Raw genomic sequence first — 23,138 nt, 5'->3', positions numbered from 1 at the left:
TGTTGGCCAGGCTAGTCTCGAACTCCTGACCTCAGGTGATCCACCCACCTTGGCCTCCCAAAGTGCTGGGATTACAGACATGAGCCACCATGTCTGGCCCACATTTCCTTATTTTTAACAACAATAGGGAAGAACTGTTGACTTAGCGCTCCCTCTTTGCCCCATAGCACTGTGTGTATACCTAAGTTAGACTGGGCACAGAAAAGGTGGCAGGGAAGGCTTTTGCCAAATTGAACATGTGTTCAGTGCTGAGACACTAAACAAAGTAAGTGCTGGGCACGCAGACACAGGTCAAAGGAAATCACTGTCTAATGAGGAAAACATAAAAGTTCTGATAAATGCTGTGATAACACAGCATAGAGGGGCTCCAGCTGTGCTGAGGAAAAAGATACAACCAGCCTAGGCATGGCGGGGAGGTGATAAGTTGAATGACCCCTGAGTAGCCTTCAAAGGCCAGTTGGAGTGAGACACATGCGGTAGGGAGAGAACAACAATCCAAGAGGGAAAACAGCATTGGCAAAGGCAAGGAAGAATAGAAAAATGGAATGCTGTCCAAACTCCAAGCAGTTGGAAGGTGAGAGCAAAGGGAGTATGAAGAGGGTGGTGTCTCTATTTTAGCTCTCTCAAAAACAACTATATTTCAAGTTCCCCATGATACCAGCTGAAAAAGTAAAGAAAATTGAGATTTGGATGAAATTTGTCATATCACATGACACCAGTCATCATTACTTCAGCAATTCAATTAACACTTGCTGCACATTTTGTCATGCACAAGAAACCATGCTAAAGAAAGTAGAAAGAAAAAAAAGTCCTTAAGGAACTTGCTAATAGTAGAAGACAAGCAAAGAATTTAACACAAATAAAACATGCCAGAAATACCATGAGGAAAGTATAAATAAACATCACATTCAATGAAGGTAAAAAATCTCATCTTGTTGGAGAGATCAGAAAATGATCCATGGAAAGAAACTAAAGATTTGCAGGATTTTTTGTGTGTGTGTGTTTATATATGGAAAGAAGAAAGGAAGTAGAGAAATCACATGAGAAGTTTAGAAAACAAGGAATCTAGTTTGGCTAGAACAAAGTGTATAGAGTAGAATGATGGGAGAGATTGCTAGAAAGTTAGGACCATTAGGAGATTCTAAATTCTGCTACATTTTTAGTAGGAAGCAACATGATTGGGGCCACATTTTGGTACAAATAACCAGGCAGTGGACCTTTAGAAGAGATTCAAACAGGGAGAATGTGAATCTCACCAAATTCAGATTCTTATGTTTGAAACATGAGAAGAAAGAAAGAAACATGTTTGGAGGCATTTATAGTAATCTAGGCAGGATGAGATTAGGACCTGAACCGAACACTACCTTTCTGCAGGAATGAGAATGCCAGAGGGAAATCACTGGTAGCACGCCACCACCAATCATAACAGCACTCACCTGCCAGGTTTCCACAGCTCCTTCTACTCCTCTGGCTCCACAGTCCACGGTGAGGGAGCCAGGAGTGCAGAGCTGTTGGGCAAGTAAACACAGATGGCCAAAGCACAAACCAGGGCCTGCCAATAGGTGTTCTGGGGAAACCAATAAGGTGTTCCAGGAAAATAGTAACACTCTCGCAAGACTTTTTAATTACCAACTCTAAGTAAGAACTATTACCCACATTTATTCTACATACACTTTAAAAATTAACTCAAAGAACATTTCCCCTATTTGGCAATGTCACAGCACATCAACATCAAATATATAAAAACTACGTTTAGTTTGGGGAAAAAAAAAAAAAAAAAAAAAAAGCCAAAATCATCATAAATGAGTCATTGGTGCCCCCTAGAGGAATGTTCAGTGCAGTCCTTAAAATAGTTACCCTCCAAACAGAAATAATGAGTATTCCAATTCAACACTTAAAGCATTTTCTATATATGGTACACTATTTTTAGCATAAATAATTGAAAATGAAGCCATAATAAATAACTTAGTACAAACCAGGAACATAACAGATACAATTTTTAAAAGGTTCAGTAAATTTTTGTGTCATACATTTATGATAATTTTGCTTTGTGTCATAAACTAAGAAAAGGTAATGGAAAAACTTAGCTTTACACAGTGCTATGTATCAAAATATTTTCTCAAGAGCAATTCAATCCTTAATTTATTGCCAGGAAATCCATAATAAGCCTTAAGTCTTTCAATAGCTAGGATAAATATAAATCCATATTTGTACGCATAGAAATGCTAGCATAAAATTATCAGATAGCTCTTAAAGTGTTGTTTCTATTTATATTATTTGCCACAAGTTTCTAGCCATTTTTTTCTAAACTATGGGGTTAGAAACAGAAAATACCTGTCTTTCCTGAAACTAAGTAGAAGTCAAATAGGAAGAATAATCTTACCCATTAGTTAGCAAGACTGTCAAAGCAACAGACCATAGGGAGAAAAGATTTAATGGTTATTATCCCAAATCAACAGAAGGTAAAATATTTATTGGCTTTCGTCTTAATACTATTCTTTTCTTATATCCCTATTAAGAAGTGAAACAAAATACAAAAATAAAGTGCTAAATTTAATCATTCCTCTTGTTCTGGAACCTCCTTGGGAGCCCACAGTATATCCATCAATAAATGTTTGGTGAATTTTTCTTATTGCTTTCCTCACATAATAATATAAAACTGATAAGAATGTAGCAATAACTGGAATGTAGTAATACTTATGCTTGTTTTCATGCCCTGTGTCTTTAAATTATAAAGACTTTGGAACTGGAGCAGTTCTTTCTTTTGAGCTGAGGTCTTGGATAATAGCATATTCAATGACTCATTTAGATTTTCAAATAACACAGTTGTTTAAGCTACTCATGAGTTAAGGAACTACTTTATTCAAGGAAAATTATCATCAGTTAGAATTGTTTTTCCCCCAGGTAGACCAACTTATTTTTTAAAACAGGAAAACAATTTTCCATTTATGACATTGTAATTACATGTGTACTGAGTTCACCAATAGCTCTACAAAGAGTTTTGTTATGTACAAATGGCAGACTGCCTGTTAGAATACTGGCTCCTACTTTCTGTGATTTTTTTTTTTAATTACTCCTAGGCTGGAGTGCAGTGCTGTGATCATCGCTCACTTCAACCTTGACCTTCTGGGCTCAAGTGATCCTCCGGCCTCTGCCTCCTGAGTAGTTGGGACTAGCATACACCACCAAGCCCAGCTAGTTTTTAAAGTTTTTGTAGAGACAGGGTCTCACTATGCTTCCCAGGCTGGTCTCACACTCTTGGGCTCAAGCGATCCTTCTGCCTCAGCCTCCCAAAGTGCTGAGATTATAGGTGTAAGTCACCATGCCCAGCCTAAGCCAGACACTTTTTTGGCAAGCTGGTTAGAAGTTGATTTTATAGTTTCATTCAGCATGATGATCAGTTATTAAGGTTTTATGTTCGATCCCCACAAATGCTATTTCACTTTATTCTATTCACATGTAGCCAAATGTGTAGTAACACGAATTGGTGTAAGAGTTTCAAGAGTGGGTTCACAATACACCATGCCTTTTAACTTTCTTTTCCCTAACTTATTTATAGATAAAGGATATAGGCTCAGAAACAATAAGTAACTTGCCTAAGGGAATAACTAGTAAGTAGTTCAGGAGACCAACCCAAGCTTTTTTACTTCTAGCCTAAGGATCCTTCCATTACACACTAACTGGTTCTAAGAAAGATCAGCTAAAAGAATGAGTAGACCAAATATATTCATGACTATATATTTACATAGAATTTAAGAAATCATTTAGATCCCACTTTTCATATATTAAAGCATTAATCACTGAAAATTCAACATTAAGAAATTAATAAATTATTAGGATAAAATTGTTTGGTCACTATTTTATAATGGTTTACTTGGATGAAAGTACCAATAGCACCAAAAATAGCAATAGTTCAATAATTATTTACCAAGCACCTTTTGCTTTCCTGGCACTATGCTACGTGCTAGGGATGCAATGGTATTTAAATCAAACATGACAGTCTAGAACTTCACAGAGCTTCCAGGGAAAGAAAGTTAACAACTGATTTTAATAAAGTGAACTAAGTGCCATGACAGGATGTACAGCTGCTATGGAAGTACACAGCTGGGATAGGTGGCCAGTCAGTTATGACAATACACAATAACAATAGTGTTACTTTTTTCTGGGTAGCTGGATCCTCTGTTCAATAAAGCTGTACACAAATACTGTATGATTTTCTTCTAGTTAACCTACCTATCTCTTGACCCATCACAAATATAAAACCCACCAAAAAGAAATGCCTTTTAAAGTCCTACTCTGATCTTTTTCTTCAGAAGTTTTCATTTAAAAATCATTAAAATATGGGTATTCAGTCTGTATACTATTTCATTCATATCTACTTCATTGTAATATTTAAATCCCAAATAAAACCAGACATATAAAAAACATCAACTTCCATTGTTTCACAGTACCTGTAGTAAAGAGAACCACTTATTTATTGTTGATTTCTAAAATTAAATGTGATAAAATCTTTTTCACCACCAAAGTGAAATAAAAGATTACACTCTAATGGCCTGGTTATATTAGTTCATTTTCACACTGCTGATAAAGACATAGCTGAGACTGGGAAGAAAAAGAGATTTAATTGGACTTATAGTTCCATATGGCTGGGGAGGCCTCAGAATCATGGCAGGAGGCAAAAGGCACTTCTTACATAGCAGTGGCAAGAGAAAATGAAGCTGTAAAAGCGGAAACCCCTGATAAAACTGTCAGCTCTCATGAGACTTACTATCATTAGAATAGCATGGGAGAGACCTGTCCCCATGATTCAATTACCTACTCCTGGGTCCCTCCCACAACACATGGGAATTCAAGGTGAGATTTGGGTGGGGACACCACCAAACCGTATCATTCCACCCTTGGCCCCTCCAAATCTCATTTCAAAACCAGTTATGCCTTCCCAACAGTGCCCCGAAGTCTTAACTCATGTCAGCATTAACTCAAAAGTCCATAGTCCAAAGTCTCATCGGAGAAAAGGCAAGTCCCTTCTGCCTATAAGCCTGTAAAATCAAAAGCAAGCTAGGCACTTCCTAGATAATAGATACAATGTGGGTACAGGTATTGGGTAAACACAACAGTTTCAAATGGAAGAAATTGGCCAAAATAAAGAGGTTACAGGGCCCATGCAAGTCTGAAAACCAGCAGGGCAGCCAAATTTTAAAGCTCCAATATGATCTCTTCTGATACCAAGTCTCACATCCAGGTCATGCTGATGCAAAAGGTAGGTTCCCATGGTCTTAAGCAGCTCTGCACCTGTGGCTTTGCAGGGTACAGCCTCCCTCCTGGCTGCTTTCATGGGCTGGCATTGAATGTCTACATCTTTTCCAGGCACATGGTGCAAGCTGTTGGTGGATCTACCATACTGGGGTCTGGAGGATGGTGGCCCTTTTTTCACAGCTCCACTAGGCAGTGCCCCAGTAAGGACTCTGTGTAGGGGCTCAGACGCCACATTTCCCTTCTGTACTACCCTAGCAGTGGTTCTCCATGAGGGCCCTGCCTCTGCAGCAAACTTCTGCCTGGGCATCCAAGCATTTCCATACATCTTCTGAAATCTAGGCGGAGGTTCCCAAACTCAATTCTTGATTCTGTGCACCCGCAGGCTCAACACCACATGGAAGCTGCCAAGGCTTGGGGCTTCCATCCCCTGAAGCCACAGCCCGAGCTGTACATTGGCCCCTTTCAGCCACAGCTAGTGTGGCTGGGACACAGGGAACCGACTCCCTAGGCTGTACACAGCATGGGGACCCTGGGCCAGGCCCACAGAATCACTTTTTTTTCATGGACCTCCAGGCTTGTGATGGGAGCAGCTGCTGTAAAGGTCTCTGACGTGGCCTGAAAACATTTTTCCCATGGTCTTGGGGATTAACATTAGGCTCCTTGCTACTTACGCAAATTTCTGCAGCCAGCTTGAATTTCTCCCCAGAAAATGGTTTTTTCTTTTCTATCGCATAGTCAGGCTGCAAATTTTCCAAACTTTTATGCTCCGTTTCCTGTAGAAAGCTAGATGCCTTTAACAGCACCCAAGTCACGTCTTGAATGCTTTGCTGCTTAGGAATTTCTTCTGCCAGATACCCTAAATCATGTTTCTTAAGTTTAAAGTTCCACAAATCTCTAGGGCAGGGGCAAAATGCCACCAGTCTCTTTGCTAAAACATAACAAGAGTCACTTTTACTCAAGTTCTCAATAAGTTCCTCATCTCCATCTGAGACCACCTTAGCCTGGACTTTAATTGTCCGTACTGCTGTAAGCATTTGGGGAAAGCCATTCAACAACTCTCTAAGAAGCTCCAAAATTTCCCACATTTTTCTGTCTTCTTCTGAGCCCTCCAAACTGTCCCAACCTCTGCCTGTTACCCAGTTCCAAAGCAGCTTCCACATTTTTAAGTATCTTTTCAGCAACGTCCCACTCTACCAGTAGCAATTAACTATATTAGTCCATTTTCACGCTGCTGATAAAGACGTACCTGAGACTGGGGAGAAAAAGAGGTTTAATTGGACTGAACATTCCACATGGCTGGGAGGTCTCAGAATCATGGTGAGAGGCAAAAGGCACTTCTTACATGGTGGTGGAAGAGAAAATGAGGAATGAAGAAGCAAAAGCGGAAACCCTTGTTAAACCCATTAGATCTGCTGAGACTTATTCACTATCCCGAGAATAGCACAAGAAAGATTCACCCCCATGATTCAACTACCTCCTCCTGGGTCCGTCCCATAACATGTGGGAATTCTGGGAGATACAATTTGAGATTTGGAGGGGGGGGGGACACTATCAAACCATATCAGCTGGGTAGCCACAAAATGACAAAAGTGATAACACCAAGAGATCAGTATGACTGCAATATATAAAAGACAATAAGAAAGTGCCTCATGATGGAGTAGAAACAGGATCCCAGATTCATTTATTCCATATTCCTTTATTGTACTACTGACATTTTTCACATGTAAAGTGGTAAAAGAAATGGTTCTATTTCCTTTTGTATTACTCTGTAATAAAATAACAAAAATTCATAAGATATTGGGAAATATGAGTATTTAAAATGACACATTAAATTGAATAGAAAATATTGCATTTCATTTTTAAAAAATATATCAAGGAACTGGATCTGTGATTTTTTTTTTTTTTTTGAGGAGGTGTTTCGGTCTTGTTACCCAGGCTGGAGTGCAATGGCGCGGTCTCGGCTCACTGCAACCTCCGCCTCCTGGGTTCAGGCAATTCTCCTGCCTCAGCCTCCTGAGTAGCTGAGATTGCAGGCATGCATCACTATGCCCAGCTAATTTTTTGTATTTTTAGTAGAGACGGGGTTTCACCATGTTGTCCAGGATGATCTTGATCTCTCGATCTCATGATCCACCCGCCTCGGCCTCCCAAAGTGCTGGGATTACAGGTGTGAGCCACCGCACCCAGCCCTGGATCTGTGCTTTTTAAGATCTAGAAAGTCACTGCAGGAACGCCTTTTAGGCCAGGCAAAAATCAAGAGTATAAAATAGCAATATTGTTCATATGACAGATGAAGATATGGTTTGATCTGACCCACAGAAAGAGAGGGTTTAGGCCAGGCACAGTGGCTCACATCTGTAATCCCAGCACTTTGGGAGGCTAAGGTGGGCAGATCACATGAGTCAGGAGTTCATGACCAGACTGGCCAACATGATAAAACCCATCTCTACTAAAAAATACAAAAATTAGCTGGGCATAGTGGCAGGCACCTGTAATCCCAGCTACTCAGGAGGCTGAGGCAGGAGAACCGCTTTAACCCAGGAGGCAGGGGTTGCAGCAAGCTGAGATTGTGCCACTGCACTCCAGCCTGAATGACAGAGCAAGGCTCTGTCTCAAAAAAAAAAAAAAAAAAAAAGAATAAAGAAAGAGAGGGTTTACATTAAGTTAATCAAAGAATCAAATTCATAAATTAAGAGAATCAAGACTGAAATAAATTTCCCAAAAGCAAACTTCTCTTATAGAGAAAAAAGTTAAGCCTAAGTGAAGAACATTAACTAGTAAATTTATCCTGATGTGAAAGATGTCTCAGGAAATTTATGAATAAATATAATTTACATAAATATAACGTAGCCTCCTTTTAGAAAGGATATAGATGAAAATTTAATATTTAGCAGCTAATCAAAATTTTGTAGCAAGGTAAGTAACAAGTTAAAATTTCAGACAGATTTCCCTCACATATGTCTATATCTAACTCTTATTTTAAATTGCTTTGTTAAAATAACATATAAGAGCTACATTTAAATCCATGCACAGATTGTGAACACAGATATGTATACACATCAGTTACCCATACACAAAAAAATTATGAAACTATCTTCAAATTTTGCCCTGGTATTAGTAATTTATTCAATGGTAGAACTCATCTCTTTCTTAGCCCAGCACAGTGGCTCAAGCCTGTAATCCCAGCATTTTGGGAGGTTGAGGCAAGTGGATCACTTGCAGTCAGGAGTTTGAGACCAGCCTGGTCAACATGGTGAAATCCTGTCTCTACTAAAAAAAAAAACACAAAAATTAGATGGGCATGGTGGTGCGCACCTGTAATCCCAGCTACTCTGGAGGCTAAGGCAGGAGAATCGATTGAACCTGGGAGGTAGAGTTTGCAGTGAGCCAAGATCCTGTGAGATCATGCGATCAAACAAACAAACAAATAAACAAACGTATCTCTTTTTTGCTGCTGTTCTATAAATGCAACATACAAACTCAAATCATTTTTGGAAAAAGGTACTTTATAAATAACTTAGTAAATCTTCACACTTAAATCTGTCTTTTCCAACCAGCCCAAATTTGTCAGAATATTAATATCCAGATTAGATTAAATAAATGACATCTGTGCCTATAGTTCCAGAATTTTTTTAAAGTACTTATTTAAAATGTGTTACTTATAAGCATATATTAACTAAGACTCCCATTATGAATAACCACATACTTCCAATAATTTCCTCTTCACATCTTCCTAGTTATTAAAATTCAGTAAATTTTACTTAACCAGAGATTGAAATTACAGAATAAATTTAATAGAACTTCTGAAAATATTTTATTTATATTCCATTTCAGCCAATTACTCATTTTCCAAATCTATAAGGCCATCTGTCTTGAGTTCAAAATCTTTAAAATTATTTGAAAAACTATTTTTTAAAAAATGATTGAAAAGCATCTCAAAACAGAGTAATGAAATGCACAAATTTAAAATGTTACATACAACAATAAAATACATACATATAACAACAATAAAAAAATCTTTATTTAAAACACCAAGTTATTAAAATGAGCAAAATGACATAGTAAAATAAAATTTTTTCAAAACTCACTTTAAAGAAAACATACAATAACATGGATTATAATATATACAAAATAGGAAATAAATCATCACCTGTCATTAATGGGAATATCTGCACATATTCAAAATATTCATAATTTTAAGTCAGATACATAGAACACTGTGTGAGTGCTTCTACGTTTAGTCTCTTTAGAGGCGTTTTAAATTCCGCTTACTCTGGGCACTTCCTGGGACAGCATCTTTTCTATTTCTTGGCTTTGCTGCTCCTCTACTACATTCTTCAGACCCATGATAAGCACACAAACATAACACACAAAAGTCAAAACCACAGGCTATGCGGCTACACAGTCCCCTTTTCTTATATGGCTGGTACTTAGCAGGGGATTGGCACCTTGGGCAAGGTTTTAATGCTTCATCAATAAAAAGTGTTTTGGCAACCTGCAGTGAAAGCACACACACTAAATCTTCTGGTGTCATATAGAGGAGCACTTTATTTCAAACTCTGTAAATATTTATTTCTAATAACTTATAATAAATACCTACCTTAACATATTCTTCCTGTTTACTACTTAAGTGGGTAACAGAAGAGCTTGCTAGAGGTGTCAAAACTTCTCCCCAGGGAGATAATGTTGACCCTTGCTCTCTCTGAGAACCAGGTATCCTAGCCTGTGCCTGCACAGATCTTAAAGCTGAGCGATTTAAAAGCTGGAGCCGAGTAGCAGCATCCTCGACATTTAATACAGCCCCCTGTAGTAAAGGACAAGAGGCATCAATACTGCAATACCAAAACAGTTCTAGGACAGTTTTCTGATGCACACGGATTTATATGCTTTGATGAGGTTTTTCACCATCAGAATTCTCTCCCTAGACCATTCCTTTTTAGGAAAAGAAAAAAAAAGACCTTTTCTCACCTAATATGCAAATGTTAAATAAACATAAAAAGAAAAATGTTAAAATTAAATTCTACATCTAAATTTCTATGACTGGTTATTTTTCCATTTATTTTAAACTTGGTTCAGCAAACCTTTCCTGTAAAGGACCAGATAATATAATGTATAGTCTAGACATTGTGGGCCATGTAGTTGCAGCTACTCAACTCTGTGGTTATAGAAAAAGCAGCTGTAGACAAGAAGCGAACAAAAGAGTGGAGAAAACCATCAAAGAGTTTTCTTTAAAAAATTTTTTTTTTTTTGGTAAATAATACAATAGAATAGTTCAAGTAGAAAGCAACCAGTCCACTTTGGAATAGGACAGCAAAGGGCCCCAGGAAGGATGTCTCTGAGGAAAAGAAGGAACAGCTAGAATACCTGATTTGTTTGGACTTACACAGAGGAGACTTTCAGTTCTGGTTGATAATGGGAGATGAATCAGGGATCTGTATAGAGAAACACTAAGCAAAAATAAATAAATAAAAGAGAGAGAAAAAAACTAAGCAATTATTAACTGGAGGGAAAAAGTTATACTAGAAAGAAAGTATAATCATAGTGTACAACATATGACAGCTGTGAAAAAGTAATAATAATCTCAATACAGTCCTTATAATGTCAGCACCTAATTCTGATTCATTTCCAAATGGTGGTGTAAAAATAGGAGAAGAGAAAAGGAATTCAGAGAAAGAGGGGTTATGCAGGTAGTGGTAGCAGTAGTGACAGGTTAGAGAACCCAGTCCTTCTATAAAAAATAGTAAATAAATGGCAGGGAAATAAAATTATTTAGAAATATGGAGGTAAACACTAAAAGAAAGTGTTGAAAATGATTGTCTTGATGCAACAAGAATCAAGTGTATGAAGGCATAATAGTATGTTTTGTTATGATAGCCTAATTTGACTTTTTAAACCATGTATTACTTTGAAAAAGATTTTTAAAAGCAGGTCAAATAAGCAAAAGAACATAAGAAAGGAGGGAAAGTACAGTTCTTTAAGAAGCCGAGTTTTAAAAAAAGTGATTGCTAGAATATGAAGATACAAACTTTTGGTTTTTTTGAGATAAACTTTAACTCTGTTATCCAGGCTGGAGTGCAGTACCATGATCTCAGCTCACTGCAACCTCCACCTCCCAGGTTCAAGCAATCCACCCACCTCAGCCTCCCAAGTAGCTGGGATTATAAGCCTGCACCATCACACCCAGCTGATTTTTTATTTTTAGTAGACACGGGGTTTCACCATGTTGGTCAGGCTGGTCTTGAACTCCTGACCTCAAGTGATCCACCAACCTCAGCTTCCCAAAGTGCTGGGATTACAGGCATGAGCCACTGTGCCTGGCCGAATATGAGAACAGAATATTTCTCTTTTGTTGTTGTTTTTGAGAATAGAATATTTCATTCTCTGGAGTTACCTGGAGGGTTGCCAGTACAATTATATGCTTCTTCCTTAGAGGAGTTAAGAAGTATATGAAGTCAAATGTTAAAATATTAATCAGTGCATGCTTTAACAACTGTTTTTTAAGTTCTGTCTCTAGCACGTAGGGCAGCATTCGAAAAAGAAATGTTAAGAAGGCAATTAATATCTTCCCTTTTATAAACTTCCAGAGCCAGCAGCTGAAGCAGTAAGTAGCCAAGAGCTCTGAATGGGTGAAAATATGGAATAAAAGAGAAAGTCAAAGTTTTAGTTAATAGCAGTCCCTAATAGTTCACTGTAATGAGAAACCTGCCAATCTGTATCTAGGTGTTCCTATTTGTTTATTCCATGCTTCATTCCAATTATTATATTTAGTCAAATTAGAAATTTATATTATGTTATTACATAATTTTCTCTAGAACAAAAATGAATTAATGAACTCTCAGAATCTTTTTTGGTCTAAAGTTAAATTTATAATCAAACACGGGTGCTAGAGTCATCAGATGCCTGTTGTACAAAATAGTATGCCTGAGAAGAATCCATCAGCTTCTGTAAGACTTTTCTTGAAACTTTAAAGCCAGAATTCAAATTCTCAAGGGAGTGCAAGTTTATGATGCTTCACAGGTGATCTGCTATGCTCACTCACCTCCAGGCTTGTACATATGCTATTTCCTCTGTTAAAACCCTCTTCTCTGTCTTCACCTGGCTAACTGCTAACTCATCATTCAGGTCTCAGTTGAGATGCACTTCTCTTGATTCCCAAGTATCAGTCAAAAACTCCTTTAAATAACTCTGGGCTTCCCCTAACACACCAGGATTGTAGTCACCTATTTACCTATATCACCCCTAGGGTGTGTACTCCAAAAGAGCAGGAACCATGTCAGAAATGTTCACCACTGTAATGTGAGCACTGGCACAGTCACTAGCATGTAATGTCCACTCAAAAGACTGGATTAAGAATGCTATAAAGGTGTCTTATTATAATTAGGATTCAGCATATCACTGGTATTCAAATGCTGCTAAGAGCACATATACTTAAGCAGCAACAAATCCCAATAAGATGTTCTTGATGCTATGTAGTTTATTCCACTTATAGACTGGGTGAAAATGAAGTTTGGGAAAACTAAAGAATTTATGAGTGAATGTTTGTTAAATGGAAAAGATTAAAAGAGCAGGAAAACCAAATTAGGTTGTCTAGCAACATGAGATTATTATGTATTTATACAAATCCATTTTACAGAATTATTACATACATTACCTCAGAATCTGTTTTCAGTTGCATGATATAAAATTTCCTCCTCCGATTTGCATTCTTATCTTGAACAACAATTTCACGCCAATTTCTGCTTACTTTCCAAACACTGTAACAAAAAGATCCATCCTTATATTGTATACATTCTATAGGATTAACATTTTGTTGTGTATGCTAACTAATGAGAAGAATTTGTTTTAAAGATTTGGGGCAGTAAATTTAAACCTAAAAATTTACATAAAAATATTACTTGGCCAACATAGTTATTTCATATCGATTCATCATATAAAAGAAGTCCTGTTAAAATATATGGCATATGGCATCATTATATTGATAGATTACTTTTATAAATGGTCATATAAAGCCAATATGAGTCCACTGGGAGACTAAGAGGATTTAACTTCAAATGTGACATTAAAAATTTGGAACAAGAGATGCCAGGAAATGATTGTCATCTATAACACAAGATGAAAATGATTGTCTTGATGTCAAGAGGTTTTATCAATTTCTCCTATTCCTGTGTTTAACAAATCTCTGTCATTTTGATTACATAAACACAAGCACAATTAATCTTTCATTGGCATTACTAAGTGCCAACTATAAATACTATTATGGGTTGCACCACAGAGTTCCTATTTTATTAACCAAAGTTTATGAGAATGAAGCAGCCAAAAAAAAAAAAAACACGATTTTTGTCCAGTGATTGCTGGTTTATCAATAACTGACAATATTATTATTTAAAAGTAATACTTGACTGTTAATCTGGTCTTTTTTTGTTATTCTAACAAATCAAAGGGAAAAAGGTCAGGAAAAGATTGAAATAAAGAAGTCACTTCTTACAGAGAGCCCCAGTTGTCAACACTATTCTTCCAGATATTACTGCCACTTCAATTGCCACTGACTCTCTCTAAGCTGATAAATATGCCCTATGTCAGAGGGAAGGAAAGGAACAGGCAGAAAGTCACCCAATGATGGGGAAGAGGGCTGGGCATGGTGGCTCACGCCTGTAATTGCAGCACTTTGGGAGGCCAAGGCAGGTACATCATGAGGTCAGGAGATCGAGACCATCCTGGCCAACATGGTGAAACCCTGCCTCTACTAAAATACAAAAAATTAGCCGGGCATGGTTGTACACGCCTGTAGTCCCAGCTACTCAGGAGACTGAGGCAGGGGAATCACTTGAACATGGGAGGCGGAGGTTGCAGTGAGCCAAGATTGCGCCATTGCACTTCTCACTTTGCCTGGCGACAAAGTGAGACTCCATCTCAAACTAATAATAATAATAATAATAATAATATTAATGAGAAATAAATGACTACATAATTGGGTATTTGTCACAGATATTGCAAGTGATCAACTCTAATAGTTACCAGGAACAGTACTGCCAACATAGTTACATACTTTGCAGTACAAATACTATATGTTTGGAGAGATGGGAAGGAGAGAGAATTGTTGCAATATGACTGAAATCAACTGCTCACATAAGCAAGCACCCAAAAGTATCAGCTAATTTTAATTTTAACTGGTCCAAATACTCCAGCATATAAAAATAACATTCCTGGCTGGTCACAGTGGCTCACACCTGTGACCCCAGCACTTTGGGAGGCCAAAGCAGGAGGATTGATAGAGTCCAGGAGTTTGAGACCAGCGTAGACAATGTAGTAAGACCCCATCCATACTATTTTTAATATCCTGTATCTCAACCATCTCCTTAATTTTTTAAACAATTTATCGCGTGAACATTTTTAAAAGGCACACAATATGGGTGCACTAATCTGTTTAGTATCCTATTTAAGTTACACCAAAGACATTCTTGATCAAGTCTATTCCAGAAAGCCTTAAACCTTATCTTTCCACAAATAAAAGCTTGTGGAAAAATACTGGATTAGAAATCAGAGAGCTAACTGTAGATCTAGATCTATTCCTTTCTGCTTGAGTAGCTGTCAGCAGGTTACTTCTCTGGGGCTCGTTTCCTCATCTGCAAAATATGTGATTGAACTAGATACCTAAGAAGACTTCCAGCTATGAAGTCCTACAGTTCTCTACAACAGCCTACAATTAACATATGGAGGAAAGACAAAGACAGGCTTTGATAGAAGTAGTGGCCACAAAAACAACAAAGACAGGACAGGCAGTGGCTCACGCCTGTAATCCCAGCACTCTGGGAGTCCAAGGTAGGAGAATCACTTGAGCCCAGGATTTCCAGACCAGCCTGTGCAACATAGTGAGACCCCATCTCTACAAAAACTAAAAAACAAAACAAAAAGCCAAGGACCTTATAAAAAACTCTTGACATATACCTATCAAGAAAGAAGCTCTCTAATTTCCTGCATGTTCCTCCATAACCATCACCTTATAGATGACGGTTCCATATGACTTCTCTCCTTCATTGTCATGGCACTCCCATGGGTCTTGTCTTCTGATAGTCTTGCAAATCCCCCAAACTGGCATGAACAGAGTCTCCTTTTAGTCTTTGTAACCCTAGTTTCCACTCTCAATACTCTGAAATGTGTTTATTAAGTAGCAGCATTCACTCTACTGCAACATCTGTGAACACAAATTCTTCAGTTTCTAATCTCTTGAAATTCCCCAAAGTCATTAACTTTCACTGCTGTATTAACAATAAAAATTAAATAATCCACACTCCCCTGGTCTCTGGAAAGATCGAACCCTAAAATGAAAGCTAACTATTGTTTTTAAATTCTAGAACTTAAATAATTAAGTAGTATTTTTTGTATATTGTCATTTCTCAATCACCACAATGCATTACATTATTTCTGACCAGGTATCATAACTTTAATACTACTTGCAATCTGACAATAGGATCTGAACTATTAAATAAATCATTAAACAACTTCCATGAAATAGAGTTTGCATTCTTAAAAATTCGAAGTTCAACTTTTAGCAACTCTCTTTCCAAATGAAAAATTTTTTTTCTCTATCCAAGCAAAAGTGATAAGAACTTATACAAAAAAAAAAAAAAAGACTATAGTATTGCTACCTAAGCTTTTAAACAGAAGGAACTGTATTAGCAAGCTCTGTTGAGAAGTTCACTTAAACTACCTTTGACATAAGATAATAAAATATAGAGACAATAAAACAAAAAAAAACACAAAATAAAGGATAACCACTCAAGTCATAGAAAAACTTTCCAACTTAAAAAAAAAAGTTGTATTTCATAAACAACTCTTACTTCTTACCTGCATAGGCTCTCTGCAGTCAAGGAATCTAAAACCATAGCAAGAATATGCTTTAAATTTCTGTATTTCAATTCTGTTAAGATGTCCAGTTTTTCTATACCCATCTTCTTGCCAATCAGTCCTGCAAGTATACACTGTAGTACAGCTATTTTCTCCCCATCCCCTTCCTCTAAGAACTCATGTCCACTATTTTGCTGGCATCTTTTCCTTTTGCTTTTCATGAAGAGCTCATGCACCAATTGCAAGGCTGGGGTCTTTGATAAATTCTTTAAGCCAAAGGTTGAATCCCCACTCTCATCACTGTTCAGCTGAGCCTCTGAGATAGCAGAAGCAGCTGCTGCTCTTTTTTCAGGGTCAGGGTGGACAATCTGCTTTTCCTCTTCTGTCTCTGACTGTGAGCCTTGCTCCCGAAGAGTGGACAGTCTTCTCGACCTTCTAAGATGTCTTGTCTTTCTTATGGTGTTCCCCACTTTGGGAGTACCCTTATGTTTCTGGAATAGTTCTTGAAAAGAACCCTCCTGGTCAGAGAGGGAATCTTCTGATTTCTCCAAGCTAAGTGAGTTAAAACCACTGTCTTCAGGCGTTGAAATATTGCCCTTCACTTCAGGTGAAGGAGAAAGTATGTGAATTGCATTAAATCTAATGTTTGATACAAGATTACTTATTGGAGTCACAAATAGGTCCTCATCTGTTCCACAAGTTGTTCCACTAACAGAGGAGCGCAGGGGCTCTGGACATGTATTCTCATCATTAATGCATAAACTGCTATCACTAAAGTCATGTGTGATAGAGTCTTTAAAATTACTGCCTTGAATTGGAGATATACATTCAACTTCAAATAGGTTACAATCATCTTTGGAATCATCAATTGTGGAAGTCTTTTGCTGAGAAAAATTAAGCCTCAATTTTTGACTGCTCGAAGTCACTTCTTCTGTTTTTAAAGTGCTAGTAACTAAAGGGCTAAAATTATTTGGCCTGGACAAACCCGAAGCACTGCTTGGAATATTTTTTTCTAAGTTGAGAACTTGGCTTATACTACTTTCTAGAGAACTATTTTGTGATTCAAAGTCCCCCTTTAGAAGAGAGAAAGATAGATTCAACCTTCTGCGAGGTAAACATTTTTTATCAATGATTTTAGGTGTTTCACAAAGTTCTGGGGTTTTATCCTTTTCCTTTCTAAGCAAGATAAATTTCTTTTTTTGAGTAGGAGACTCTAAAGGATGTGTTAAGTCCAGGCTTGAAGTTTCAGGGTGCTCATGGAGTAATGCTGGGCCTTTTTCTTTTTTTCCAAGGTAGTCTTTGTCTGTATTATCAAAGCTACAAGATTTCAACTCACTGTAGCCACTATCTTGAAGTGAAGATGTGGAACAACAATCTCTGAAGGTAGAGTACTTGGGGGTGACAATTGGAGGACAGTCCACCCCATTTCCTGCTTCAGTGCTAGCTTGACCTGAGTGCCTTTGTGACATCTTCAAAATCTCTGTTTCTGCAAAGTGACAACAAAGTTATTCTGCCTTTGAAATGAGTATCCAGGCAGCTTACACCAAAATACATTATTTGTTATGAGTACAGATGATAATGGAAACTTACATGGCAATTTTTGAAAAGTTACTTTAAAAATTCATTTCTCCATAAAAAACTGATGTGTATCCTACTTAAAACAAGTTCTTGACATCATAAAACCAAAATGTTCAGGTTATAAATATTCAAAGATCATTTGATTAACCATAGTCTAAGCACTATGCACACATATTTTATTGAACTACCCCTAAAGAGAAAAAACTTAGAAGCATTATTTTTAGATTATTTTATTACCTTATGATTTTCACAGAACTAAACAATTTTTGTTTTAATATTCCAGCTTATTTGTGTCAGCCTATATTAGTCTACTCAAAAACACTATATGCTACTTTTTAAACATCTTTGGGAAATGTGTCAAATAATGAGTGCTGCCACTAGCTCTAACTGCAATCAGGCTGAACAACGCCAGAGTAATGATGTTCAAACATGTAACATAGACCTGTTGTTGTAGAAACCTAGTCCCCATGATCATTCGCAAGGTCTGAATTTCCAGACTTAAGCCTTGACAAAGACTCTGGCTCGTCAATGAACTACTAACACATTCTCTGTGAGCTAACCAAAATGAACCACTGCACCACAGGTAGGGCTACTTCAAATCTGGCATGTTGCACTCATTCAAATCTCATTTTCTAAATATTTTGTGATGCACGGTCATCCAGCCTTGACTTCACAGTTTACAGACGACTATGTATGGGAAAACCACCATTTAAAATATTCTTGAAGTTGCAAATAAAAAAACCCACCATTTAAAATATTCTTGAGGTTGCAAATAAAGAATGCAACTCAATCACTTAAAGAAAAACAGTTATTCAGTAGTTACAGGAGCAAGAAGTAACAGCAAGAAATATCATACTCCTTAACCTTTTCAACAATATCATCACATTCCTTCTTTTTAGAAACTTAAATTTTAAAGCCAAGAAATTTATTTTGAAAAAAATAGTGTTAAAAAATTATTATAGCCGGGTGCGGTGGCTAGCCTGTAATCCCAGCACTTTGGGAGGCCGAGGCTGGTGGATCATGAGGTCAAGAGATCGAGACCATCCTGGTCAACATGGTGAAACCCCGTCTCTACTAAAAATCCAAAAAAAAAGTTATCTGGGCATGGTGGTGCTTGCCTGTAATCTCAGCTACTCAGGAGGCTGAGGCAGGAGAATTGCCTGAACCCAGGAGGCAGAGGTTGCGGTGAGCGGAGATTGCACCATTGCACTCCAGCCTGGGTAACAAGAGTGAAACTCCGTCTCAAAAAAAAAATTAATAAATAAAAATTTAAAAAATTATTACAGTTTTTGATATTTTTCCTGATGATTCAAAGGACACGAAGAAGACTGTCTTTGCTTCAAAGTTTTCTCCAGGGTAAATGCACAATTTTTCTACATTAAAAGATTCTGGGAAGGTCTATTTAGTTGACTGTAATGCAACAGTAATTTATTTATGAAATTTTATCAAAAATATGATCTTTGTTACAAAAGCAAACTGCTACTCTAAACACAAAATTATTTCTTTACGGTATCATGATCATTAGAAGATTATTTTTACTAAACAAAGTTTAAGTATTTTTAACCTTTTAAATCTATACTTTTTTTTTTTTTTTTAATAGAATCTTGATTTGTCGCCCAAGTTGGAGTGCAGTGGCATGATCTTGGCTCACTGCAACCTCCACCTTCTGGATTCAAGCAATTCTCCTGCCTCAGCCTCCCAAGTAGCTGGAACTACAAGCATGTACCACCATGCCCGGCGAATTTTTTGTATTTTTAGTAGAGACGCAGTTTCAACATGTTAGCCAGGATGGTCTCGATCTTCAGACCTTGTGATCTTCCCACTCAGCCTCCCAAAGTGCTGGGATTACAGGCGTGAGCCACCGTGCCCGGTCTATACTTATTTTTTATAAATGTCATATATGTCCCCTTCTGATCTACATCCTCTCAGATCACTGCTAACTTCTCTGCTCATGGTCACAAGCCAAGAAGATTTATCAAACTGATTTTTATAATTTTGTTATATTTTAAATAATTCTGTTTTACAAATATTAATACAATAGAATGTATTTTCAAATTACACCTCCACCCATGAACTGTTTTCTCCCTCTCTGAAAGTAATTCAGTTAAATAACACTTTTTACTCAATTTGGTAAAATTAGGTCACAGACCTTTTATTTTTCTAATTTTATTATTTATTTTTTTTTTTGAGATGGAGTCTCACTCCTGTTGCCCAGACTGGAGTGCAGTGGCACGATCTCCACTCACTGCAGCCTCCACCTCCCAGGTTCAAGTGATTCTCCAGGTTCAAGTGATTCTCTTGCCTCAGCCTCCCCAGTAGCTGGGATTACAGGCGTCCACCACCGCGCCCGGCTAATTTTTGTATTTTTAATAGAGTTGGGGATTCACAATGTCGGCCAGGCTGGTCTGGAACTCCTGACTTCAGGTGATCCACCCACCTTGGTCTCCCAAAGTGCTGGGATTACAGGCGTGAGCCATCGTTATGGCCACTGTACTGCTACTTCACCACTAGGTGTCTCACAATGCTAGAATTTAGGAAATTAAGAGGCAAATTGTTTAAAAAAAAAAAAAAAAAAAAAGTGGGGAATGCACATATTACCTCTTTCCCCTAAATCATTACCCAAAATCTGGCCAGTGGTTCACGATTGTAATCCCAGCACTTTAGGAGGCCACAGCGGGAGAAATGTTTGAGTCCAGGAGTTTGAGACCAGCGTGGGCAATATAGTGAGAACCCATCTCTTAAAAAAAAAAAAAAAAATTGTTCATTTCTACTTTAGAAGGGAAAGAAAAAAAGAAAAAAAAATTGTTTGTTAATCTACACACTTGAAGTTGCCTCCAATGTCCTTTCTCCGCTATCATTTTCATCTTTCTACTACCCTAAGACGTTGGTCCCAAATGTGGTTCTTCACAACTTAAAAATTATTCATGTAAAATTATGAACTGTCTGTTGTATTTTCAGGACTCAACAGTTCACGGATAAATCAATCAAGCCTCTTTGATACTCTGACATTTATTTTAAGAACCAGGCTTCTGATAAAAGGCTGGTTTTCCCTAAAGTACTCTTTAAAAAAATATAAAAAATAAAAAATAAAGCACCTATCAAATCAGAGAATTAAATACTTATATTAAACCCAAATATCCTTCATTTGTTAAAGTGGAAACTCTTACCATCAGTAAATCTGGATCTCTTGGACGTCAAAGTTATGTAGGCTTCCAAACAAGAAATTCTCTCATTTTTGCCTTTAAAATTCATGCCAAAGTAATGTCACTTAAAGAGAAAAACTTTCGTTCGAAGAATTTATTGGAAGGTGCAGCAGCACGATGATTGCTCAGAGTCGAAGGGGACACAGGGTGCATGCCGCAGGGATTATTTCTAACACTTGAGAAGGTCTAAATCATTTTGAATTTCCTTCAGCCCTCCAGAAAATAGTTCTCTTAATATCCTTGTTTTCTCTAGCTGGACTTGGACCTGAGTAAACTCCCCAAATTCGGGTCCCTGAAAAGGCAATGTGTGCAGCCCGGCACTGGCTCCCCGGAAGAGCTATGGCGGGCGGGTGGGTAACGGTCTCACCAGGGCGTCAAAGATCCGCTCGGCCCAGAAGCCCGAGGCGGCAGGGGACGGGCGGACGTCACCTGGAGCGGAGGAGGGAGGGCTGCCGTGCGCCTCCCTAGGCTCAGCACCTGGAAGGCTCAGGGGGACACGGGCCCGGGGCTGCGGCCAGGGCCGCCTGGAGACCCGCTAGCGGGTGCTAGTCTGGGGTCTCCGCGCCGCCCGCTTGGAGGCCGCGGAGCCGGGCGGGGCGCCGAGGTGCACAGGTGGGAGAGGAGCCGGGCAGCCGCCGCTGGAGGCGCCGGGGAAGAGCCTCGGCCTCGTCCCCTGGGATGCGGGCTATGGCAACCTCCACGCCAGCTTCGCGTGGGGCCGCCGCCTAACCCTCCTCCTGTTTGAACTGCCCGCCGGGAATAACCGCTACGCTCAACCCCGCCCCGCGCCGAGCAGCACCGCCCCTGCCTCCGGCTCCGCAGCGCCCCCGCCCGGCCGCCCTCAGGGTTCGCCTACGCGGGAGGAGCACCCCCTTGTGTCACCCCTGCAGCCGCCCCGAGGCGAGTCAGAAAGGCTCCTCCCCTACCAATTCCCACTTTGGGAAGCATTACAGTATTTAGAAAGGCTAACATGGCCTACAGTGGGATGCCATTAGAAACCATGTAAGAGAATGTTCTCTTGGAAATGTTTCTCCAAACTGTGAAATGTAAAAAGCAGGTTATAAACTCTTTTAGGTTGAAAATATGGATATACACAGGATGAGGTCTGAAAGGTATGAATAACTTGGATAAAGTACCTTTGTACAGGAGTATGCTTGCTTTTTAGTTGTGTCTTTCAATCTGTGTTTTCTTCTCGTGTTTCTACAAGGAATATATATAGATTTTGTAATAAGAAAGCTGAGCCAGGTGTGGCAGCTCACGTCTGTAATGCTAGCACTTTGGGAGTCAGAGGAGGGAGGATCACTTGAGCCAAGGAATTCAAGACCAGCCTGGACAACATAGTGAGACCCCCGCCTCAAAAAAAAAAGATTATTTTAAAATCTATTAATAAAAACAAGAGTGAAATGTGTTCATTGTTTACTAACATCCCTTTTGGGGCATCGTGAACTTCCAAGTACCCTCAATGCCAAATACATTTTTTAAACCCTAATTTTTTCATTCAATAAATATTTACTGCACACCTACTATATGCCAGGGACATGTCTGCTGCTCTTGGCAGCTTCTTCCTAGTCTCCTTTTTCTGGCTTCTTTTCATTGGCCTACTCCGGAAATGAGACATCCTACCTCAGCATTTTTATTAGTTTATCATCCCATGCTTAATTCACATTTAGAATTTCAACCATTGCTTTTAAACCAGTAACAGGCACTACCACCACTCTTCTCTGACTGGACATTTCTCCATCTGGATGTCCCTAAGTCATCCAAAATCAAACTCATTAACAATTATTCTTACTATTTTGAGATGGAGTCTCACTCTGTCACCTAGGCTGGAGTGCAGTGGCATGATCTCAGCTCACTGCAGCCTCCACCTCCCAGGTTCAAATGATCCTCCTGTCTCAGCCTCCTGAGTAGCTAGGATTACAGGCACCCACCCACGTCTAGCTAATTTTTGTATTTTTGGTAGAGACGGAGTTTTGCCATGTTGGCCAGGCTGGTCTCAAATTCTGATCTCAAGTGATCCACACGCCTCGGCCTCCCAAAGTGCTGGGATTACAGGCATGAGCTACTGTGCCTGGCCACTAACGATTATTAAGTTCCAACTAGGTGCCAATTACTGGGCTAGGAACTGGGAATACAAAGCTGACAAAGGCACAGTTACTGCTGTTAAGGAGCTCATTGGCACGGAGCAAGTGCTGTAACAGAGGAACAGTAGCAACACAGAGGAAAGAGGAACCAGCTTAACCCTACTGCCGAAGA

The 23,138-nt window shown here is 38.7% G+C and overlaps 1 protein-coding gene across 1 annotated transcript; it reads right to left on the bottom strand.

Annotated features, from left to right (window-relative positions):
• Window positions 1-9,028: 9,028 nt before the first annotated feature.
• FBXO43 (F-box protein 43) lies at window positions 9,029-21,625 on the bottom strand. Its single transcript, XM_003943027.3, has 5 exons — window positions 20,847-21,625; window positions 16,102-17,587; window positions 12,908-13,010; window positions 9,857-10,060; window positions 9,029-9,751 (listed from the first exon to the last, which is right to left on the bottom strand). Exons 1-5 carry the CDS (start codon window positions 20,929-20,931, stop codon window positions 9,503-9,505), a joined length of 2,127 nt encoding a protein of 708 aa, XP_003943076.1. The 5' UTR covers window positions 20,932-21,625; the 3' UTR covers window positions 9,029-9,502.
• Window positions 21,626-23,138: the final 1,513 nt, after the last annotated feature.

Source organism: Saimiri boliviensis, chromosome 15 (genome assembly GCF_048565385.1).
Source record: "Saimiri boliviensis isolate mSaiBol1 chromosome 15, mSaiBol1.pri, whole genome shotgun sequence".
Taxonomy (NCBI): domain Eukaryota; kingdom Metazoa; phylum Chordata; class Mammalia; order Primates; family Cebidae; genus Saimiri; species Saimiri boliviensis.
The sequence above is the reverse complement of the archived record's forward strand: the minus strand, read 5'-3'. Positions and strand labels throughout refer to the sequence as shown.

What these genes read in the sequence shown, in the direction of transcription:
- FBXO43 (XM_003943027.3), bottom strand. Translation starts at nt 20,931, where the DNA reads ATGAATTTTAAAGGCAAAAATGAGAGAATTTCTTGTTTGGAAGCCTAC. An exon ending in ACTGCAGAGAGCCTATGCAG is followed by an intron (nt 13,011 to 16,101) that starts GTAAGAAGTAAG and finishes TTTTTGTTACAG; the next exon opens with TGTTTGGAAAGTAAGCAGAA. An exon ending in AACAGGAAGAATATGTTAAG is followed by an intron (nt 9,752 to 9,856) that starts GTAGGTATTTAT and finishes CTTTCACTGCAG; the next exon opens with GTTGCCAAAACACTTTTTAT.